This window comes from Salarias fasciatus, chromosome 18, assembly GCF_902148845.1.
Source record: "Salarias fasciatus chromosome 18, fSalaFa1.1, whole genome shotgun sequence".
Lineage (NCBI taxonomy): Eukaryota > Metazoa > Chordata > Actinopteri > Blenniiformes > Blenniidae > Salarias > Salarias fasciatus.
The window spans coordinates 15,253,266-15,272,888 of record NC_043762.1 but is presented as its reverse complement, the minus strand read 5'-3'; the positions used below and the strand labels follow the sequence as shown (position 1 = coordinate 15,272,888).

General features: G+C 40.1%; 1 protein-coding gene across 1 annotated transcript in view; it reads left to right on the top strand.

The window, feature by feature from the left end:
- The first annotated feature begins 8,857 nt into the window (after nt 1-8,857).
- tox (thymocyte selection-associated high mobility group box) overlaps nt 8,858-19,623 on the top strand; it is a 54,773-nt gene continuing 44,007 nt past the window's right edge. The window contains exons 1-3 of the mRNA XM_030115212.1: nt 8,858-8,868; nt 10,616-10,618; nt 16,466-16,620. Coding sequence (XP_029971072.1) covers nt 16,516-16,620 — 105 coding nt within the window. The 5' untranslated portion in view covers nt 8,858-8,868; nt 10,616-10,618; nt 16,466-16,515. The remainder of the gene's footprint in view (nt 8,869-10,615; nt 10,619-16,465; nt 16,621-19,623) is intronic.

The following is a 19,623-nucleotide window of genomic DNA, read 5'->3' as shown; positions in this document are numbered from 1 at the left end:
AAATAAGAGCTGGGACCTCAGGCTTACATGTTGGCTAACCTCCACCCTGCTGAGCAAAGCGAGAGTCTACAGAGGATCAAATGATCTGTAACTGAGCTGAGTGCTCATTTTTGAAAGAGGCACAATTAGGATGTGGAGAATGAAAAGTACAAAAAACATACAAAGAAATTGGCCTAAAGGCACTAAAGCCAAAATCTGCATAAAGTTTGGAAAAGATTAAATCACTTAGATTTTATTCTTGTGTTCAACAAAGTTCTGACACCCTGAACACAAATGGAAATGATATTACTGACTTAAATAAAAATCTAAGCCCACTGCAAGTGAGTGGCATCAAAACTTCAATCATTTTAAGGCAATTTGCTCTGAATTTTTGGCGTGGAGACTGGCTCAAACTGAGAAGTGTGACTGACCTGAGAAGTCTCAGTTTTCCTCTCCTGCAGAAACAGTCGCTGCGTGTACGAGCCGAAATGTGTTCTGGCACATTAACGTACACCCAGTGGAGTCAAGCACCCTAGTTAGTGAGTAATGCATGCAGTTTGTGTGCACTTTTCTGCAACCTTACATAAACGTTACTGTGGCTGCTGAGCTGACATACATTAAATCAACTGTGTGAGAGAGAGAGAGAGAGAGAGAGAGAGAGAGAGAGAGAGAGAGAGAGAGAGAGAGGGAGGGAGGGAGGGAGGGGGGGAGGTGTGGGTGTGACTGCAGTAAACTCCATGATGTTCCAGTTCCAGATTTTCTTTTAATCACCCACAAAGTGGACATTATATTTCTAAATTCTACATAAATAAATTTTCTAAATTGCGTGCATTAAATCACATCTACTGCCACAAAGACAGAAGCATGAGAAAAAGAAAAACCTCTCATCCATCACATCCTGCTTCTATTGATTGCCTCGACGGCCCTTGGGATAAAAGATTACGGTTAAATGTTTCTGTTCATCCTCGGTAATCTGCAACACGTTCCGCAGGGCAAAATTTCTGATGAATCAAATATTGGTTGACAAGTTTTGTGAGGATTTAAGTGCCCCATTCAAAGTGCAGGAGAAGATATAAATACACAATAATTGTGTTTGAAGAGATCTGATATAAAATGTTTGATGGGTTTCTGGTTTTGTGTTGTTTGCTGGCCTTTAAACACAGTAAGTCTTTTTAATTGTGAAACTGTCTGACATACACACAGAAGGTGCCAAAGTTGAGTTGCATTCGGTGAAGACTTCACAGTTTTGGAGACCTCATCTCATAATTATGACTTCTGTATCTTATAATTACTCCCTACTATAATATAATTGCAAGTATATGGCAGCGGTAGGAAGCTGGGGAAAAACGCTGGAGTGGTTGACCAATCAACACTCAGCTCTGTTAAGCCCCCACCATGAAAGTACCACCCTGCATGCTCCACTCCAGAGCAGCAGCATTTTTACAAGCTACTAGCTTCACACGCGAATGTACCGTGTATTATTTTATCCGTGCTTCGTCTGATTTACATGCACCTATTTCTCCCTTTCGTTCCTGAAGATTTTGAAGATTTTCATCTTTAAATCATTGGTGTGATTTGGCTTTGCTCATGGTAAAGCAGCGAACTCTTCCCCCCGGTGTGTGTCTCTCCGATAGAGTGAAAGATAAAGTCACATTGGCTGGTGAAGGCTTCCACTTGACTGATGTATTTATGGTTGTCACATTATGGCAGAGCTATACTCCGGAGGAATCAAAGTGCTGCATGAGGAATCTCATACAAACAACCACGGCGTCACTTTTAAATGTCTCTTTGAATCCTTGTTATTTTAGATGCTTTGTGTTCTTCTCCCGGGTTGTGTTCGTCTCCACATACGGCATCTTTACTAAGCCTGCAGTGGCATTTAAGTGCATTTGAATTGATTTCAGAGTGAAAGAGAAAGAAATTGAGGCAGAGGAGAGAGAGAGGAGGGAGAGGGGGATGGGAGAGTGTTGCTATGACAACTGCCATAATAATCATCGTAATGATTGATGTGCTGCGCTCCATTTCTCCCTGTTTGGACTCTCTCTTTCTTTCTGTTTTTCTCTCTGTTTTTTTCCTCAGCTTTTTTTTTTCCCTCTCCGAAATCTGTCTGTCTGTCTAAAACATTTCCCTTTATTTTCCTGCTGCAGCCGTTGCAACACAACATACGGGTGCGATGATGAACAAACAAACAGACGATCATCAAATCTTTTGTTGAGTAACAAATGATTCCTTTGTTAAAGTACGTTTTCAGCTCGTGCACGACAACAAATCACATGAGAGGAGAGAAGAGAAGAGAAGAGAAGAGAAGAGAAGAGAAGAGAAGAGAAGAGAAGAGAAGAGAAGAGAAGAGAAGAGTATTTAATATGATGTGGCCTGTTTTGGAGCCTGAATCAATCTCTCTGTGTCATTGCATTAGACCATTCAGGCGTTGTGTCTGTGTGTGCGTACGTGTGTGTGTGTGTGTGTGTGTGTGTGTGTGTGTGTGTGTGTGTGTGTGTGTGTGTGTGTGTGTGTGTGTGTGTGTGTATACAGTGTCATAATAGATAGCCCTGTAATATACTGCACACAAATCGCTCCATAAATGTTAAAATGGATTACTTTACTAGCCAGTCTGGGTCAGTATTTGCAGCCAGCCGCACGATTTTGACCAAACTAAAATAAAAGGCAACTCCAGAAGAAAAGAGCCCACTCCACACATCTGTGCTGCTCTTCTGATTTGCCCTTTTGAATGTGAGGTCTTTTATATGTGGTGACATCTTTTTAATGCCTGGATACTTTGACTTTTTTTTTTTTTTTTCAAAGGGAGCACAGATTTGCTCCTGGTGGAGATGTTCACATAGATTTTCAATCATGAAAATGTCTCTTTAATTTCACCTTCTCTCTAGAATGAAAATGTTAAGACCTTAATTACTGGATAATGTTATCTAGCACTTACAGTAATGATGGTTATGATTTTATTACTCACTACGTTCATCTTTTTTTTGTTCTAGCTGGGATGTAAGATAATACTGTTAGCCTGGACTGGCTCCATTGACCCTGCAATGGATGAAGTGGTATTGAAGATGAATCAATGGGTGCAAAGGCATGCCCTTTTTAATGTTTCATGGTCTTCAAGCCTTGTTCAACATGCCAAAAGGGGCCAAATTATGAATCAATAAAGTCTTTCTAAGAACAAAGCACAAAATATTCCTACATAAAGAATAAGTAATGGAAAATGAGCATTAAATCAATAAAAAAAACCCCATAACACTGTAATGCAGTGTTTGGTTAAAACAGATTAGATAGGAACAGGTGTTCACGGTGTAGGAGTCAGCATGTATAATTCGAAACACTGAGCTTCAAACCTGATGGAAAAAAAATGTGACCTTGAAATGGACACACACACACACACACACACACACACACACACACACACACACACACACACACGCGCAGCTGTCCCGTCAATTGTTGCCATCTCACGTGGGAACTACATGAAATGATACTCCCATCTTTACATCAGTGTGCTGCTCTTGTTTTTATTTATTTCTTGTCAGACTCCAGATCAGTTCAGTGAGATCCTCTCAGAGAGCCCCCTCCTCCTCACCCCTCTGTCACTCTGACAGCTGGCAATTACCCCAAAACCATGTGATCCACTTTGTTATATTATTCTCTTTCTGCACTGCACACGTGACGTGCGTGTGTGTGTGTTTGTGTGTGTGTGTGCGCACGCACACAGGCCAACCTTTCAAAACTGAGTAGACCTCATTGTCACATTGTTGTCAATTCAAACTGACAGCCTGTCAGCAACAGTATCCCGTCTCTTTGTCCCCCTCTCTTACTTTCTCCCTGTTCGAGTCCCGTGGTGTGTGGCAGTCACACACAGGCAACAACCAATCAGAGGCTGCGCTCTCTCCTCACAGCATTTACATATGGATGCACAGCGCTTAGTCTGTGTATATTGTTCTGCTTAATGACGCAATGGACTAAAGTTAGTTTGATCAGTGAGAGGACGAGGACTGGAAAGATTTTCAAAAAGTCAAATGTTCTTGTATATTTTATATACTTCACGGATTCACAGTTGAAATTGTTCAGCAAACTTTTCAGAAGTTCTTTTAGCACATCTCTGTTGTTTCTCTGGCATCTCACATCTTTATTTTGAAGAGTCGGGTGAGGAGAGTTGGCTCTCCAGTCACAGCCCAGTGATATAATGATCAGGGTAGCAAAAACGATGAATTCCAGCACTGCAGACAAGTAAAACCTCCTCTTGGGAAAGAAAATCATCACCTCAGTACAGCTTGTCAACAGAAAGAAGCAGGAAACATTCCTCTGGTATAGATACGGTTAATGTTGGACTTATAAGGAGGAGAAGAGGGAGAAGAAAAGGAGATGGTTAGTGTAAAGGTGAAAAGAGTGAAATGGTTAATGTCAAACCCCGAAGTGAGCAAATTAAAGAAAAGGAAGAACAAGAATTAAGACAAGAAGAAACACAAAAGAGAATAAACTGATGACACTTTATTCTCTGTTCTTCCTCTTCATTCTGAGACAGATTTCACAATAAAGTGTTCCCTCAAGATCCAGAGCCAGTTCTGAATTCATCTCCCATCAATTGTCGTCCTCATCGACAGTTCTTCATTGTTACAGCAACCACACTTTGGTCTTCCTGTCAACTTTCCATTCATCTTTATTGATCCGGCACTGAACAGCGGTGATCGTTTCGGTGGCGATGATCTGCGGCTTCTTCTGACGGTTGTCTATGAGCGACCTCTGCACAACTGCCAAGTCAGCAGTCTGTGTTAGGATTGCAAAAGGGCGACTCGAACCTGAACAAGACATCTGTGAGACGTATTCAAACCTGAAGTGACATTTCTAAAGTTTTGATGTACTCTTTGCCGTAGGCGTGTAGTTATCGATACCAAACTAAGAAGTGCTTGAAACACACACGCACACACACACAAAAAAAAACAAACTGATGTGCAAATTAAGTGAGATGCAATTAATGTGTTACTTGAGCCAAGAAAAGATGTGTCGTGTCTTATGATCTCAGTCAATGAAAACAATTAAACCCCTCCTGGTTTTCTTTGTCTATTTATCGACTGATTTTTTTTTTTTTAAACTGTTCTCTTAACAGATAAAGAGAAAGGCTTCTTGATCACACCTCCTGTTGAGTGTTGTACTTTAAACTACTATTAAGCCAGACTCCTCATCTTCGAAGCCTCTTTCCCGAGAAAAATCAAAAATGAAACGATCCTTAAAGTGTAAATTAAATGCATTTATGTAGATTGTCTATATGTCACACAGTCACAAATCTTCCTGTCAGGCTCTTAGAGAAACCAGTGGTGCTTATTTTCTCTCACAGTTCCCATTTTCAGACGGTCTTTTTGAGCTCCTCGGCATCTGTGACAGCTGTAATTCTTGGCAGTTTGACAGATGAATTTCTGCTGTAAAGATGTCCGCGGTGATGAATGCATTCAGTCTATAGCGGAAAAACAAATTACGCCTTCAGAGGCCCCTGTAGGTTAACTCGGATTAATACCATGCAAAGACGACACCATACTTATGTCTGATAAGATGATTTTTAGCATGTCAAACTTTATATTGCGATGTGTTGAAAAGGAACTAACGCGGCTGTTGGCCTGTTGTAGGAAGGAGATGCCAACAGCTGGAAAACGAGCATGAAAGATACTGTCTGGGAATATAAAAAGAAAGGACTAGCTTTCTCTGATTTTTCCATGTTGTGTGAAGAAAAGTATTTTTAGCTGCCGTTGGTCTCGACTGGACGACACTCTCTCCTCATCATCCGAAGCTCTGCTGCACAGGTTCAGTCTTTATCCAAGACGAATAACCACACTGAGTCTCAGCTCGAAAACAAAGGCCTGGTCCACAGTTTTATCAGCCTTTTGTAGATGTTGTTACTTTAAAGTGACAGAGCTTTAGTGTTCAAAAAGCAGCAATTACATTTCTAAAATGATTCTACATGCATTTTAGTGTTTGATCATTTGTTTGGTTGATGTTAGAATCGTGCATGCTGATGGACCCTCGTTTTCAAAGGGGTTAAAAGAGCTTTAAATCATTTTTTTTAATCCTCCTAAATTCGGGAGATCTCCAGAAATATTATTCTCGTATTTTCTAAAGCGATGATATGTTGTCAAGGATTAATAAAGCTTTGCACTGACGAGTGCTGAACCTGACTAAGAAAACACTCGCATGAAGAGCTGGTAGATGCAGTTTCAGTGTTAAATGTATAAAAATGCTCTTCTCTTTATTGATTCTGTGGCTCCACAGCTCTATCGTACAAGTCACCACACAATGAAAACAAAGATACAGATCATTCTGACTTGCCAATCCTCATTTGGGAAACGTCAAAGCATTTAGGAACCTTGAAATGATGCCAGTAGAGCCTCTACACAGTGGAAAATAAAGGAAAACTCAAGGAATTGATTTTAATTCATCCAAACAAATAGCGATCTTTAATTTAAAAAACAGAATGAATTATTATAATATTGGATTTAATAGGACGCAATGTTTTCTTATGCTTTAAATGTAATTATCACAATCAAAATTTCTAAAATTCTTGAAACCGTTATTTCAACATGCGATCAAGGAATAACTAACATACTTTGATTGATTGATTTAAATGATTTTTAGTGCTTCAAAGAAAATTCACAATTTCAAATAAATTCTATGCTTTTTTTATATCATGAATTAAAGGAGAACACATTTTATTTAGGCATTATGTTCTTAATGTTCTTCTATGACTAACTGACAACATTGTGAAGTTTGACGGTTCTTCCTGTGTCTGTTTGGGTCTCCTGAAAGTACTGCAGCTTCATCCCAATATCCAAATGCATTCTTGACTCATTATGGCAGCAATGAGACAAGGGATGGATGGATGTTTGGTTTCCTGTTTAAAAATTGAACTGTGTTCACTGAGAGAATCACAATAAACCAGATTAAATGCAGACTCAAGAAAATCTCATGTTAACAGTTGCGAAAATCAATTTTTAGTGTGGAGATTCTCCCAGCTGACCCAAAGCCAATGATCATCAGGATGCTGAGGTGCATGTTGACTGGATTGTTGAAGAATTTAAAGATCTGTTGAGTGAAATAATTGATTCATTCATTTGAGGACGAACTCAGAACCTGTAGTAAATTAACTCCACGTTAACTCCCCGGACTCAAACCGCTACCTACTCGGTCTGCAGCGAGAAGGTTTGACCACTACACCACCGTGTGGTCCATGAACAAATGATTCTTGCAAGACTTTACTACTGAAATAAATTACAGGACGTGACCATGTGGAAACAACAGCTACTGATACCCTGAGCATGTTTAACGTGTTCAGATCGCAGTGTCATTTTCACTGAGTTTAACAGAAGCACAGCTCATCGTTTTACATTCAGATCACCTGAAAATGCTCCGTTACAGACTGCAACCCATTTCCTGTCAAACAGACTTCCCTGTCAGCAGTCAGGGCTAAGGATGGAAATGCCAAATGACAGCCCGGACATAACGTGATGTACACCGAAAACTCTGGGGCTTGTTACTAAGTGCTGAAATTTCGGGAGTATCGCTTTACCATTGACTTCCCGTGCCCCAACCGTCCCAGATAGATTATTTTTTCTAGATGAGTCACCTGCCACACAGAGTTATTTTGGAGAAAATGCAAGCGCACATTTTTTAACTGACACAACGAACTCTCAAAATACCTGACTGGTGAAATACATGAAGGCCGACAGAGCATTTTTAAGTGCAATGTGTTGTAGCATGGTAGACGAAACTTTGCATGGAGACTTGGCCAGTGCGCTGCATTAAACTGAGAGAAACACCCCCCTGTCTCTCTTTATTATTTAGCTGATTAGGAACACATCTAATTGCTCAGTTAATGTATATATTCCTCTTGCTGCTGTTGGCTGAGTTAATGCTTTCTCTGTGTAAATTGGATGCATATGGCTTTGTTTTCTACTGTCAACATTAATAGCAGGTTGACGATCTCCCCATGGGTACACTGTTCCCTTCAACATCTGGTGCTGCCGAGCAGTTAGCAAGCTTTCCGACTGAATCACAAGCATCTCAAGTGGTGCAAAAACAAGAACATCAATATTTTAGTATTATCAATTTGCACATTGTGTAAAAATCTACTTTGGTTTTACAATAAAAAAACAGAAACATCCTCCTGTCAAAGAGATAATACGTCTACACTTACATTTCCTGTTCAAACAGCTTTATGATTTGAGTTTTACTTTCTTTTCATGTGGTGAAGAAATTCTTTTTAGAATACCTGGAACTGAAATGATGGATGCATTAGCCACCGTACAATAACTGAGTTTTCTACTGATCGAACAAACTGAACCCTGTAAAGATCCTGCTGTTTTGTTTACAGTCATTCTTTATTCTGTTCTTCACCCTGACAAACCCTTGCAGTAGGTACGTCTCTTTTTAATTATAGAAAATGTTAGGTTTTGGCACAGTGTAAAGTTAAAATTTTGCTCTTGCAATGCATGTAAATATATACGTGCGTGCACGCACGCGTGCGTGTGTCTGTGCGTGCGTGTGCATACTTCACACAAGCATAATAAATAGCCCACCATGAAATAATGATGAGATTGAGAGTAAAACAGTGACTGCAGAGAAAAATAGGCCTGAATGATGCATCAACCCCTTCCCACTAAAAATGTGCAAATTAATTCAGTGGACTTGACATTCATCGAATGTGAGACTGTCAGATCAGAGGAGAGAGTCTGTGTGTGTGTGCGTGCACGTGTGTGTGTGCATGTGGTCCCGAAATTGCAATGTTGCAGGAACACTGTTTTTTTTTTTTGTTTTTGTTTTTAACAAAACACACTTCCACAATTCTGAAATTTCAGGTAGATTTAGGAAAAGACTGAAAGTAAAGGTTAAGGAGGGACAGTTTATAGTTTTAGCTAACATTACAGCATGGCCGGGATGCATTGATGTGAATTACTGCAGTGTTTTCTATGTGTGTTGAAATCGATTTAAAAAAAAGCAGAGAAAGAATTATTCTCTTTTAACAATGGTCTGAGCAATTCAGTCAATGTCAATTATTTGTCAACAAAACTTCAGCTTTTTCCTTTCAGTTCCTTACAATGAAAGTCATCTGTCTCCTTTCTTTCTCTTTGCTTTCTATCAAAACCACACTTAGTGTACAAAGACAAAACTGCTTACAGTTTACATTCTCATTGCTCAAAGGTTCATCATATTTATAGGATGTAAACATTTTTCTCTTTCTTTTTTAATATTGAGCTAATGAGGAATGAGTATCTATCTTATCTTACCATGTTATCTTATCACACATTATAGTTTACTGGAGCAAAAGACTAAGAATAAGAGAGACATACAGACAGTAAGCAGTAAAGTACAAAGCTGTGCAGGGATGCAATAGTCTGCTTGTATTGCGTCACAGCACCATTTTGCACTTGAAGCCTGCAGTTCAGATCAAATATCAAGATGTCAAGTCAAAAACAAGACTGTGCTCATTTCTTATGATGGGGTTAGGTTACGATTCAGTGTAACTCAAGGACTTTTGATATTCATGCTCTACTTTGACTCATTAAAGTCACAGCTGTATATAAAGTACACATTACAAGGTTTTGACTCAAGGTTCATTACTTTCTCATTTGGATCTTTTTGCTGTCTGTTGAATAAGATAACTTGATGTCCTGCAGGTCATGCGACATGTTGTTCCCATCATGGATGAGCTGGGCCCACAGGGGCTTTGGTCCCATCTGAAGTGTGCAGAGTTGAGCCTCGCAGCTCCTGACAGCATCTCAGCCTCTCTGATTTACAAAGTGACAGCCAAAACAAAAGCCTCGATCATTAAACCTATAGACTTGACGGTCTCAGAGGTTTTATATTATAGAAACGTGTGAATAATTGAAATTCCACAGGGGAGGACGGCTTTGACTGCAGTGCTGGAGGATCGCAGAGGGAGAGGCAGTGAACACAACGATCAGTGTCTCTTCAGATGTAACTACACTTGACGTTCATCATATATGCTGCTCGACATCACTGTAACTACCCCAAAAACATGAGCGCAATCACACCCTGAGGACCACCTCCCCTCTCATTAAGTCGCTGGCTGCAAGCCAAATAAAGTATACAGTAAATAAGACACAGTTATGTATAAACATGAAATCATAGGGAATAAAGGTGTTGACAAAGCATTGAAAGGATACTACCTATACTCTCTGCTATTAAATATTCTATACTGTATTTTATGCTCATTTGTCTCCTTTCACCTGCAGTTATAATACCTGCAGCGTTTCACAGGGAAGATCTCATGAAATGCCTCTACTTGATAGTGACAGCTAAAAAATATCAGTAAGCTGAAGACAGTCACGGCGCTATCCAAAGTAGGCACTGAGGCCTCCACGGGACCCCTCTAATGCGTATCACCAAAATCAACATGAAACCCAAATGGTTTTAAAAAACCTATTGTGTGTAATTATTGTAGCTGCTGAGGCTCAGGAGGTGAAAACTCCTCCAGTGATCTGCCTGACAGGTTCTTCTCACTCCTGTTTAAGTGTTGAATGTCCTCAACTAAGACACTGGACCACAAACTGATCAAAGCAACCAATTACACTGTATTTTCATCTGTGAAACAATAATTGTTGTCATTGATTATGGTGCGTGACAGCATGTTCAAATCCTCTTGTAAGGATAAAAAAAAATAGCAGTCCTTTTGTCCAACTTGCAGTGACCAAAGATAACCAAATTACTGTTACTCGACTTCTAGTGAGTTTGAGTGTGCAATGTCAGAACAATCGGGAAAAATCCTTTCCCATCCAGAGACTTTCTCAAGACCATCTCCACAAGTCAGACAAATAACTTGGTGAGCCAAAAAGACCTCAGCTAAAACTTCCTGTAGTTTAAACTGAGTTAAAACTTGGCTGATAGATATGCTTTGTTAAAAATAATGCAGCAAATGTTATATATGAGCAATATTTAGCTTGTATTTAATTATTAAGAAAGCACACAGTTTTAAAGCTCAGCTGTTGTCTGCGCTGACCGAGATCAATACGAAGCAATTTATCAGCAGTAATGCTAATACTCACTGATATCAGGCACAGACGGTGAAACTGCAATGAGCATGTTGTTTGGAATCCCTGATGCTAGAAGCATGATGCATTGTCCACCAGCAGGTATTTAAATTTTTTTCGTTATCTTTTCATTTTAAAACTATTAAGTATTGTCAAGTTGCATTATTCAGAAATACAAAAAAAATAAACTATCATCATGCAGCATAACTATTTGAATAACAAAAATCTTCAATTAAGGGAAATAGTGTTTTTCAAAAAGTCTTATAAGTATTTTGTGTCGCTTCTCTTAAACACCATTGACATATTTTCTTGCAATTTATTTTTTTTTAAATCAGCGAGTACTTTCAGGTACTCTAAAACGACTTTCCCTTTAAAAAAGGAATAGCAGCCGAATACTTAAGAGAGGGAGAGAGAGCCATTTAAAAACGATTCATAATGAAATATTAAAAGATTCACTTTACAAGCTTAAATAACCCAAGCATGCAATGGTCCTGTCAGAAGTCTCCATATCCAAAAAAACGTTGCTCCTGGTCACGCAAAGTGAGCATTAGAGAAATCTCAAGATGTCCTTTAATAGATATTTGTACCTTGCATCTTCCTTAATAAACTCTTTTTTGTAAATGCCCTCTCCTTTTTTCCTTCTTTTTCATCTATCTCACACTGGGAAGCTATAATGCCTTAAAGAGCTGGCTGTTTTCACCCAGGAGTGGATTGCTGTGCTATGAATCTATAATGTAATCCCCCCCGACATGAAGAGACACACATCATTCAAATGCTACAGTACATTACGATTTGAAACCATAAAAATGTGTTAGAAAGTTCATGCATGAGAATCTGAGAACTGCATGAGGGTGAGAGAGAGAGAGAGAGAGAGAGAGAGAGAGAGAGAGAGAGAGAGAGAGAGAGAGAGAGAGAGAGAGAGAGAGAGAGAGAGAGTTATTTTGCTCATGAATGTGTTTTTGTGTGCTGACATGCATTAGCATACATGGTGCACCACTGGCATTGGGTGTGTGTGTGTGTGTGTGTGTGTGTGTGTGTGTATTTGTATGTCTGCAGTTGTGTGCTTGCATCTGCATTTAAATCTGTGTGCGCTCGTGTGGGTGTATATGTCATGTTTGTACTGTACAAGTGCACGTATGTGTGATTGGTTCAGTGTGTACAGTATGCGTATGCATGTGTGTGGAGTTTTATGGAGAGGAACTGTGTGTGGGGGAGGAGAATGTGGAAGTGAATTATGCCTTTTTCAGAGGGGAGGGGTGCATATATGTATGTGTGTATGTGGGGGATGGGCGGCTCACACTGTATGTTCACTAAGTATGTGTGGGCTGGCTTGTGGTGTGCATGTGTGTGTGATAGAGTGTTGGCAAACGTATGAAAAGAAGACAATTTCATGATACATATACTGTATGTGTTTGTAGTAACTAATGTGTCTCCTCTGTATGCACACTGTGTGTTTTTTATGTATGTGTTTGGACTGTATATAATTGTGTGTGTGTGTCTGAAGTGAAGTGAAGTGGATTTTGTGTTAGATATGCATGTGTTACCATCTGTTTAATTTCAGTGTGTATGTGTGTGTGTGTGTGTGTGTGTGTGTGTGTGTGTGTGTGTGTGTGTGTGTGTGTGTGAGCATATCTGTGAGAGTATTTCTTTGTTTATGTGCATCTCTGTCCATGTACGCTTTTCCAGATAATGGAAATATAATGTTCTGTCATTAAAAACGATCCAGATGGGAATTAAAATGAACTTTCAGTCTGCTGTGTATCAAATGGCCCTTCTTTTTTCTTTCACTCTAAAAACAGAGTCTGATTCATTGTTTCACTTATTCTGCCTCCACCCTATAAAATCACTCATGCATTATCTTGGTTGTCTAAATTAATTTTCGTGATTCAAATGGGTTTTCAATTGTACAGCTATGCAAGGTTTTTTTTTTACAACCTGAAAAAATGTTCTGCTGTACCATAATGTATCAGCTTTGAAATGAGACTGCAGGTGTGGCACATACACAGTACCACGACACAATCACAATTAACTTGTTTGCTGTGATCGCATCTAAAGTTAGGTGGTAAACATTAATGATATTTTAAATGCAAATGCATCTCTTTACTAAATGAATATTTTCGACATTCAACCTCATGCATTTGATTGCAGAGGTTGCAATGAACAAAAACAACAGGAATGCTGGTCTGACTGAGATGTACGAGGTATATTATAAGATTGCTTGGAAAAACAATTGCCTCACAAAGGGCTGCATAATGATGGAATGATTACCTGTTTTGCCTGATAGGGAGAATCTTGTGTGAGGAGTTTGCATGTTCTCATTGTGCATGCATGGGCGATAGGTGATACTGTGATGGACAGTATCCCTGCTTTCTGTTTGAAGCCTGCTGAATTGCATGCACATTTGTCACACAAGAGTCAGTTAGGATCAGTGGCAGTGACCAAGTCTATGAGTTGGATAGAAAGAAATATATTGAGACACACATTCCTGGCTTTATACTTGCAGATTTACTGTAATAGCAGTTTTTGAAACTCTACTAAGAGATCATGAAATATTTAAAGGAAGCAAAACAGCAGAAGGAATTCTTTTTTGCAGCAGTCATCCCCTCTGAAGTTACAGTGACTCTGAAATGTCTGTATGGACGCTTGGTCAACCAGGTCCCCGTATATGCAGAGGTGTCATGAAGGCAACTAAATTCGTGTGATGTTCTTGAAGAGCTCAGAGTTCCCCAGGTCAGTCTGAACTAATGAAGTCTTATGGATGAGAGTTTGGAGGTGAAGCGTCTGTGGTAACCACATATTCGGCTGGAAATGCTTCTGCATGTTAGCCAGGCCAGCTGTCGCTTTACTCAAACTGCATTAGACTTGTTCTGAAGTGGCCCCAGATCCTGGGTGTTTGACGGGCCCCAGAGTTCATATAGCTCCCTTCATACGAACCACACTGATCCACCTTTCTGGGAAACATGGCGTGCTCTCTTCGTGTCTGCGCTCATGGAGGCAGAGTCACCTATAAATATACGCATTATAACCTCTGCGTTATCTTTGGCCTTGAACTGAAATATTTAAATAAGCAAATCTATTGTGTGGCCTCAATGGTCCTCTCACAGCAGTTATGTGAATGTAGGGGGTGAATATCAATAATTGTATAAATCATACATTGATGAAAGGTGCAATCAGTAATGCATTCTAGTTGCAATCATAATTAATTTTCATCTGTAATTTTCCTTTGCACTAATCAAAATATCTGCCTCTGAAAGTTTTATATGAATGCAAATTAAGTTGCTGTTGACCAACAAGATGAGGAATTAAGATTAAAACCAGAGACAAGACCTATTTTCAATTCATAAGCACACAAACTGACAAACAGGACGTCAGGTGAATGCACTTACAAAGCATGTACATTTTCCTCAATGGATTTATTGACTGTGATTGGTTTGAGGTCTTCTAAAAATTCCCTCCTATCAATCTGAACAACAGAAGCTATGAGCCACTAAGAGCTATAGACCAGCTGAGGCAAAACTATTGTTCGGCAGTCTACATCACTAATATGAAATACCATTTAGAAAAGTAGATTTCTAAATCAGTAGTTTAATTTTCAACCACTCCTATTTTTGAGGAATTGGTGAAACAGCGGAAAAATTTGGTTCATAGTGTTTTCGATGTGTCATTGCACCTTTTTACACCTTTAACTTTTAAATTGATTATTGACATGTTGTAACTGTATATTTTACTGTATATTTATAAGTATACTGAACACTTCTGCCTCGTTTTTCAAGATAACTTTTACTTTTTGCCAGTTGAGGCTTTTCTCTGAGGAGTTTGCATGTTCTCCTCATGAGTGTGTGGGCTTTCTCTGGGTTTCATATAGGGTTAAATGGTGACCCTAATCTGTCCCCAGTTGTAAATGTGAGTGTGTGTGGTTGTTGCTGTGCTCGCATTGGTGACCTGTCCAGAGTGTACTGGGACTGGGTCAAGCAACCTGTGAGTCTGCACAAGTGGAAGATGAGTGTGGATGGATGGATGGATGGATGGATTGATACACCTGTGTTTGATATGTGAGGAAAAGTAACAAAAAAGTTGTGCTGAAACTCTAAGACCTCTAAAATAATCAAAAATGAATACAGAATGGTAAAACTGCTAAATCTCATAAAAGAAATGCTAAAAAAAAAAAGAGCGATAAGGCTTCAAAGGGGAAAATAGCTGAAATTTGATTAAATTAATTTGGATTAAGAGGTGAAAAAGCAAAAGTTGCTGAAAAGACGAAATTACCATAATGGCTTTTAAAAAATAAATTAGCAAAAACAGCTAAAACTACAAGAACAATAAAAACAGATAACTGTCAAAACATTCACCAGAAATGGACAAAAATATGAGAAACAGCAGCAAAAAACGATTAAAACTACCTTGAATATTATCCGTATCTAGGTGTTATGGTTGTGAGATGCTAAATGACGGCAGGGGCGAGAGGACAGGAGCAGACGTTTCAACATTATTGACAATGACTTTTCTTTTTTCATGAGCACACATTCTAGTGAGGCTACAAGTCAATGTAAACAAATTAAACGCAATTTTGCAGTGGAAAGTGTTGTTTTCTTGCACAAAACGTGAAAACAGTATTCCAAAGACAGGGAAAAAAGTTGATGCTCCTGACCTTCCCTCGGAGTTGTGCGCTGCGCTCCAGGAACTGCAGGCTGGACGCACGACGCGCTCTCCCCTCTAGATGGAGCGCACGGTGCCATCACCTCCACACATCTGTGAAGATATCCTGGAAGGATGAAGTAGCGTCGGCCATTCCCAAAATAAAGCCCCTAACGTGTGGAGTCCTGTTGCCTTATAATTCCTGAAACAACCCTGAGTGTTTCCGTTAATCTACGCACGGCGGGCAGGATTTGCGGAAACGCCTTTTCTTTCGTCGTCTTCCCATTCTAGCTGTTTTATCCGGCTCACGCGCGGGCCGTTATTTTGTGACGAGGTGAGTTTCCGGGATAAGCTGCGGTGACTCTCGGTGACTTGACGCACGAGCTCTTTGTATTACCTTTCTCCGCGAGGCTCTACGACACCGAAGCACACGCGCGGCAGCGGCAGCAGCAGCAGCAGCAGTCTCACGCAGCCTCACGCAGTCCCCGGCAGGGACAGACAGCGCCTGTCCGAACCTCACACCGGGACCGGACACCGGCAGAAGGAGGGAGAACGACGCTCTTTTCCAAGTGCACCGGTTTCTTTTTACCGACGCGCTTTTACCGGGAACTTTGCTGTTCTGATGAGCGGCATGAAAGCCGGTCCGTACAGAGGAGCATCCACCTAAAACTTCACTGACTCTCAGGACTCGGTGTAGGCTTTCCTTTTTCTTTTCTTTTCTTTTTTCTTCCTTTAGGTACCCAACTTTATACTTTTATTTTAATAAAGAGGCTTCTAACATAAAAAAAAAACAGGGACGAAAAGACAAAAAGAAAGGAAGAAAAGCCAGAAGACAGACGGAGAAGTGGATGTATTTTCAGCCATGGATGTAACAGTTTACCCGCCTCCTCCCCAGCCGCTGGCCGCTCCAGACCACACCAGGCTGGGCCAGCTCTCCTACCCTGACCCGGCCTTTGGGACCAACAAGGTAAGAAGGGACAGAAAGAAACCCCACAGCACAGAAGCTGCGGTTGTAAAAAAGAGACACAAACCCGTCAGTGTTGCCTCTCTCCGCCGCCTCCCCTCTCCCGTGCGTTCCTGTTTCTGGCCCCGCCAATTAAGTGCTAATTAATTGCCTTATTAGGCTGCAGTTAATTACCGCAGCTATTGATGGTAACTACATTTCATTGTTACTCGTTTCCTTTCAACATATTCGCCCAGTAGGTGATGCACAGCCTGTGATTTCATTGCAGGTTTGTCTTCAGCAGGGAAATGACACCTATAATTAAAACTTCACCGCTGGTAAATGGAAGGCAATCAAGCTCAAATGTTGCTCTTTATTTTAGGTCCAAACAGAGGAATAGGTTGTTAGAACTGGATACAGGTAAAACGGAGAGACTCAATATTTTGTAACGCGTCTTTTGGAAATATTTAATCTTAACTAGAATTCAAAGCAGAGCTTTTCATTTGTGCTTCCGTCTGAGAAGCTGTGTTTTGTTTCCCCCCAGGCCAAAGGTCAGGGTCAGATTCACAACAGAAAGAAGGACCTGGTGGGGATCCAGTGGACTTGGGATAATCTAAACATGAGGAATGGATTCTTGGAAATGGAAGACTCTCTCTATCTATCAGCCCAAGCAGAGGGAAGATTTTCCCTGAGTAATATGTCCAAACAAACTAGAGACACACATAGCCAGCCACAATGCTCATTTGACAGTGATAAATTACTTCACTATTTAATTAGCTTCAACTGAGTGCATCCAGTAGAGTTAACAACTAATTAACCTCTCTTCAGGCTTTGCACTGCATAATAGCAGACATACATCTATGCATACTGTGGTTTTAAATAATATTAATTAAAACAAAAACGACTGCCTTTCCTAGCATGTACAAGCTGAAGTCATGCTGTTCGAACCTCTGCAATTGGCTGCTCCCTTTAATTCTCAATTAAAAGAAATGTAAATATTTGTTTTGTGAAAGCATGCAAAGCTAAGCAAGCATAATATTCACACAGCAGGGCAGAAGCAGCAAGGTAAACTGAAAAAGGATCCTGTAACACCCATGTAATGAGCTTCACTCACCTCCAGCGTTTAGCAGTTTTCATTTTTGGATGAAGGATTATTAAAATATATGATTCTTAGAGGACCAGCAAAGCAGGACTTCCATAATTCAAGACGCTGCTTCTGTTGTGTTTACACTGGGCTGACCTAAGTGACCTGTTTTTCACATAACTTCATTTTTACTGGCTGTTGTTGATGTCTTAAACTGTCTCGTGTGTGGTGGGAGTAGTAATACCATTAATATCAGGAGGTACAGCTTGTGGTGTGCAGTTGCTTCACTGTTATCTCAAGCCATTAATGTGCAGTGACTACAATAAAAGTGCTTTTCCCCCATTACTCCTTGCTTTCCAGCATCTGCCAAATATCCACCAAACCGCATCCTGCCTGCCCCCACTGTACAGCCTCAGTCGCATCAAAAGTTTTTTTTTTTGGATAAACTGTTTTGCTATGAAATAGCATGACCATCCGAAAGCAGGAAAGCTACACTAGATTACCTGTTTCTTCCACTGATACACGCGTGCAGTTGTATTGTTTCTGTTTCCACTTGTCAGCAGAGTTGAAGGGTTTACATGGTAAATCTTTTAGTTTATAAAGGATATACTGCGGTCAGAAAACGTTGAAGGAATCATGATTGACAGCTGTCAAATCACCACTAATTTGGATCAGAATTTCAGGGCGGGGCTGCAACCCAAGTCTGAGAAGCTGCTGCCATCACTACTAAATGACAACTCTTCCATGTATTTTAGCTTCACTTTTATACGATTTTAGAGAATAAATTTCCATTCTATACATGCAGTCTGTGGCTCCTCAGGTGGACAGTTTGGTTGATGATTGTGCATCTTGTTTTGCTGTTCTGTTAATTGTGGTGTATGACTGGATGTGCACGTGCATCCTCGGATTTACAGAAATGTACAAATGCTGTTCATTTACCATTTATGCATGCATCAGTTGGGAACATCGAGCCAAGCTGATATGTTACTCTGTAACTTTAACCTGTATTGCCTGGTCTGAAAACACGTGAATGTGGAAAGTTTCCATTTGGGAACATACAGTTTTTACAGACAAAAGTAAATGAGCAACATGGCAATTCCTCTGATGCTGGTAGAAAAGTGGATTTTCTTCCTTTCAGTGAGTACTAGGTTGAAACAGAATTAACGTTGTTTTCACTCCTCATGTTGTTATTACACCTGCTTTTAAGAAACTTTTCACTTTCAGAGTTTGTCTGTTTTCGAAGGTATTCAGGTGTTGTGTTTTTTTTTTCCTCAATCAGAAACAGATTCTTCCCCATTTCTAATTTCCTCCTGAATGCACTCCAGCTCAGAACTTTTAGTTTTTGAAAGCAGGTTATTGATGAAAAACTAGTTGGTTGCTTCTCATCAGGTGGTTAAAAATGACGTCAGCTGAATTTTTCACTGTGTTTTACACAACAAGAACACATTTCCCACAGCTGTAAGCTGAAAATGTGAGCTCTGCGAGTTTGGAAACTGAACATAATTTTGCATCAATGGAAATTTTTGCCCTCAGAGCAAAGACATGTAAAGTGTGATAATTAATATTCGATATGCGGGTCATGTGTAGTTAATTGGGATTAAGAGTGATTTATGGCCTCAAGTTCTGCATCTGAGTGTGACCTCTGACCTTCATACATGCTGAATGAGCATCAGTTTATTCCACTCGAATACTTTATGAGCCAGATATACATTTTCTGTGATTTCTTTTTGAAATTTATTGTTACGGCCTTTTTCCACTGACAAGTTTATTGTCTGAAGTCAGAGCTTTGTAAACAAAGCTGCAGTTTCTGAGCTCGCTCACTGTGGAGAAAGGCTCGCTACAGCATTGTGTTGCACTGCTGCCAGCGAGCGTATTTGTTTCAGTGAGAGGGAAGGAGAGATAGAAGATAGAGGCTGGTGGTGTGGTTGGGGGTAGGGACGAGA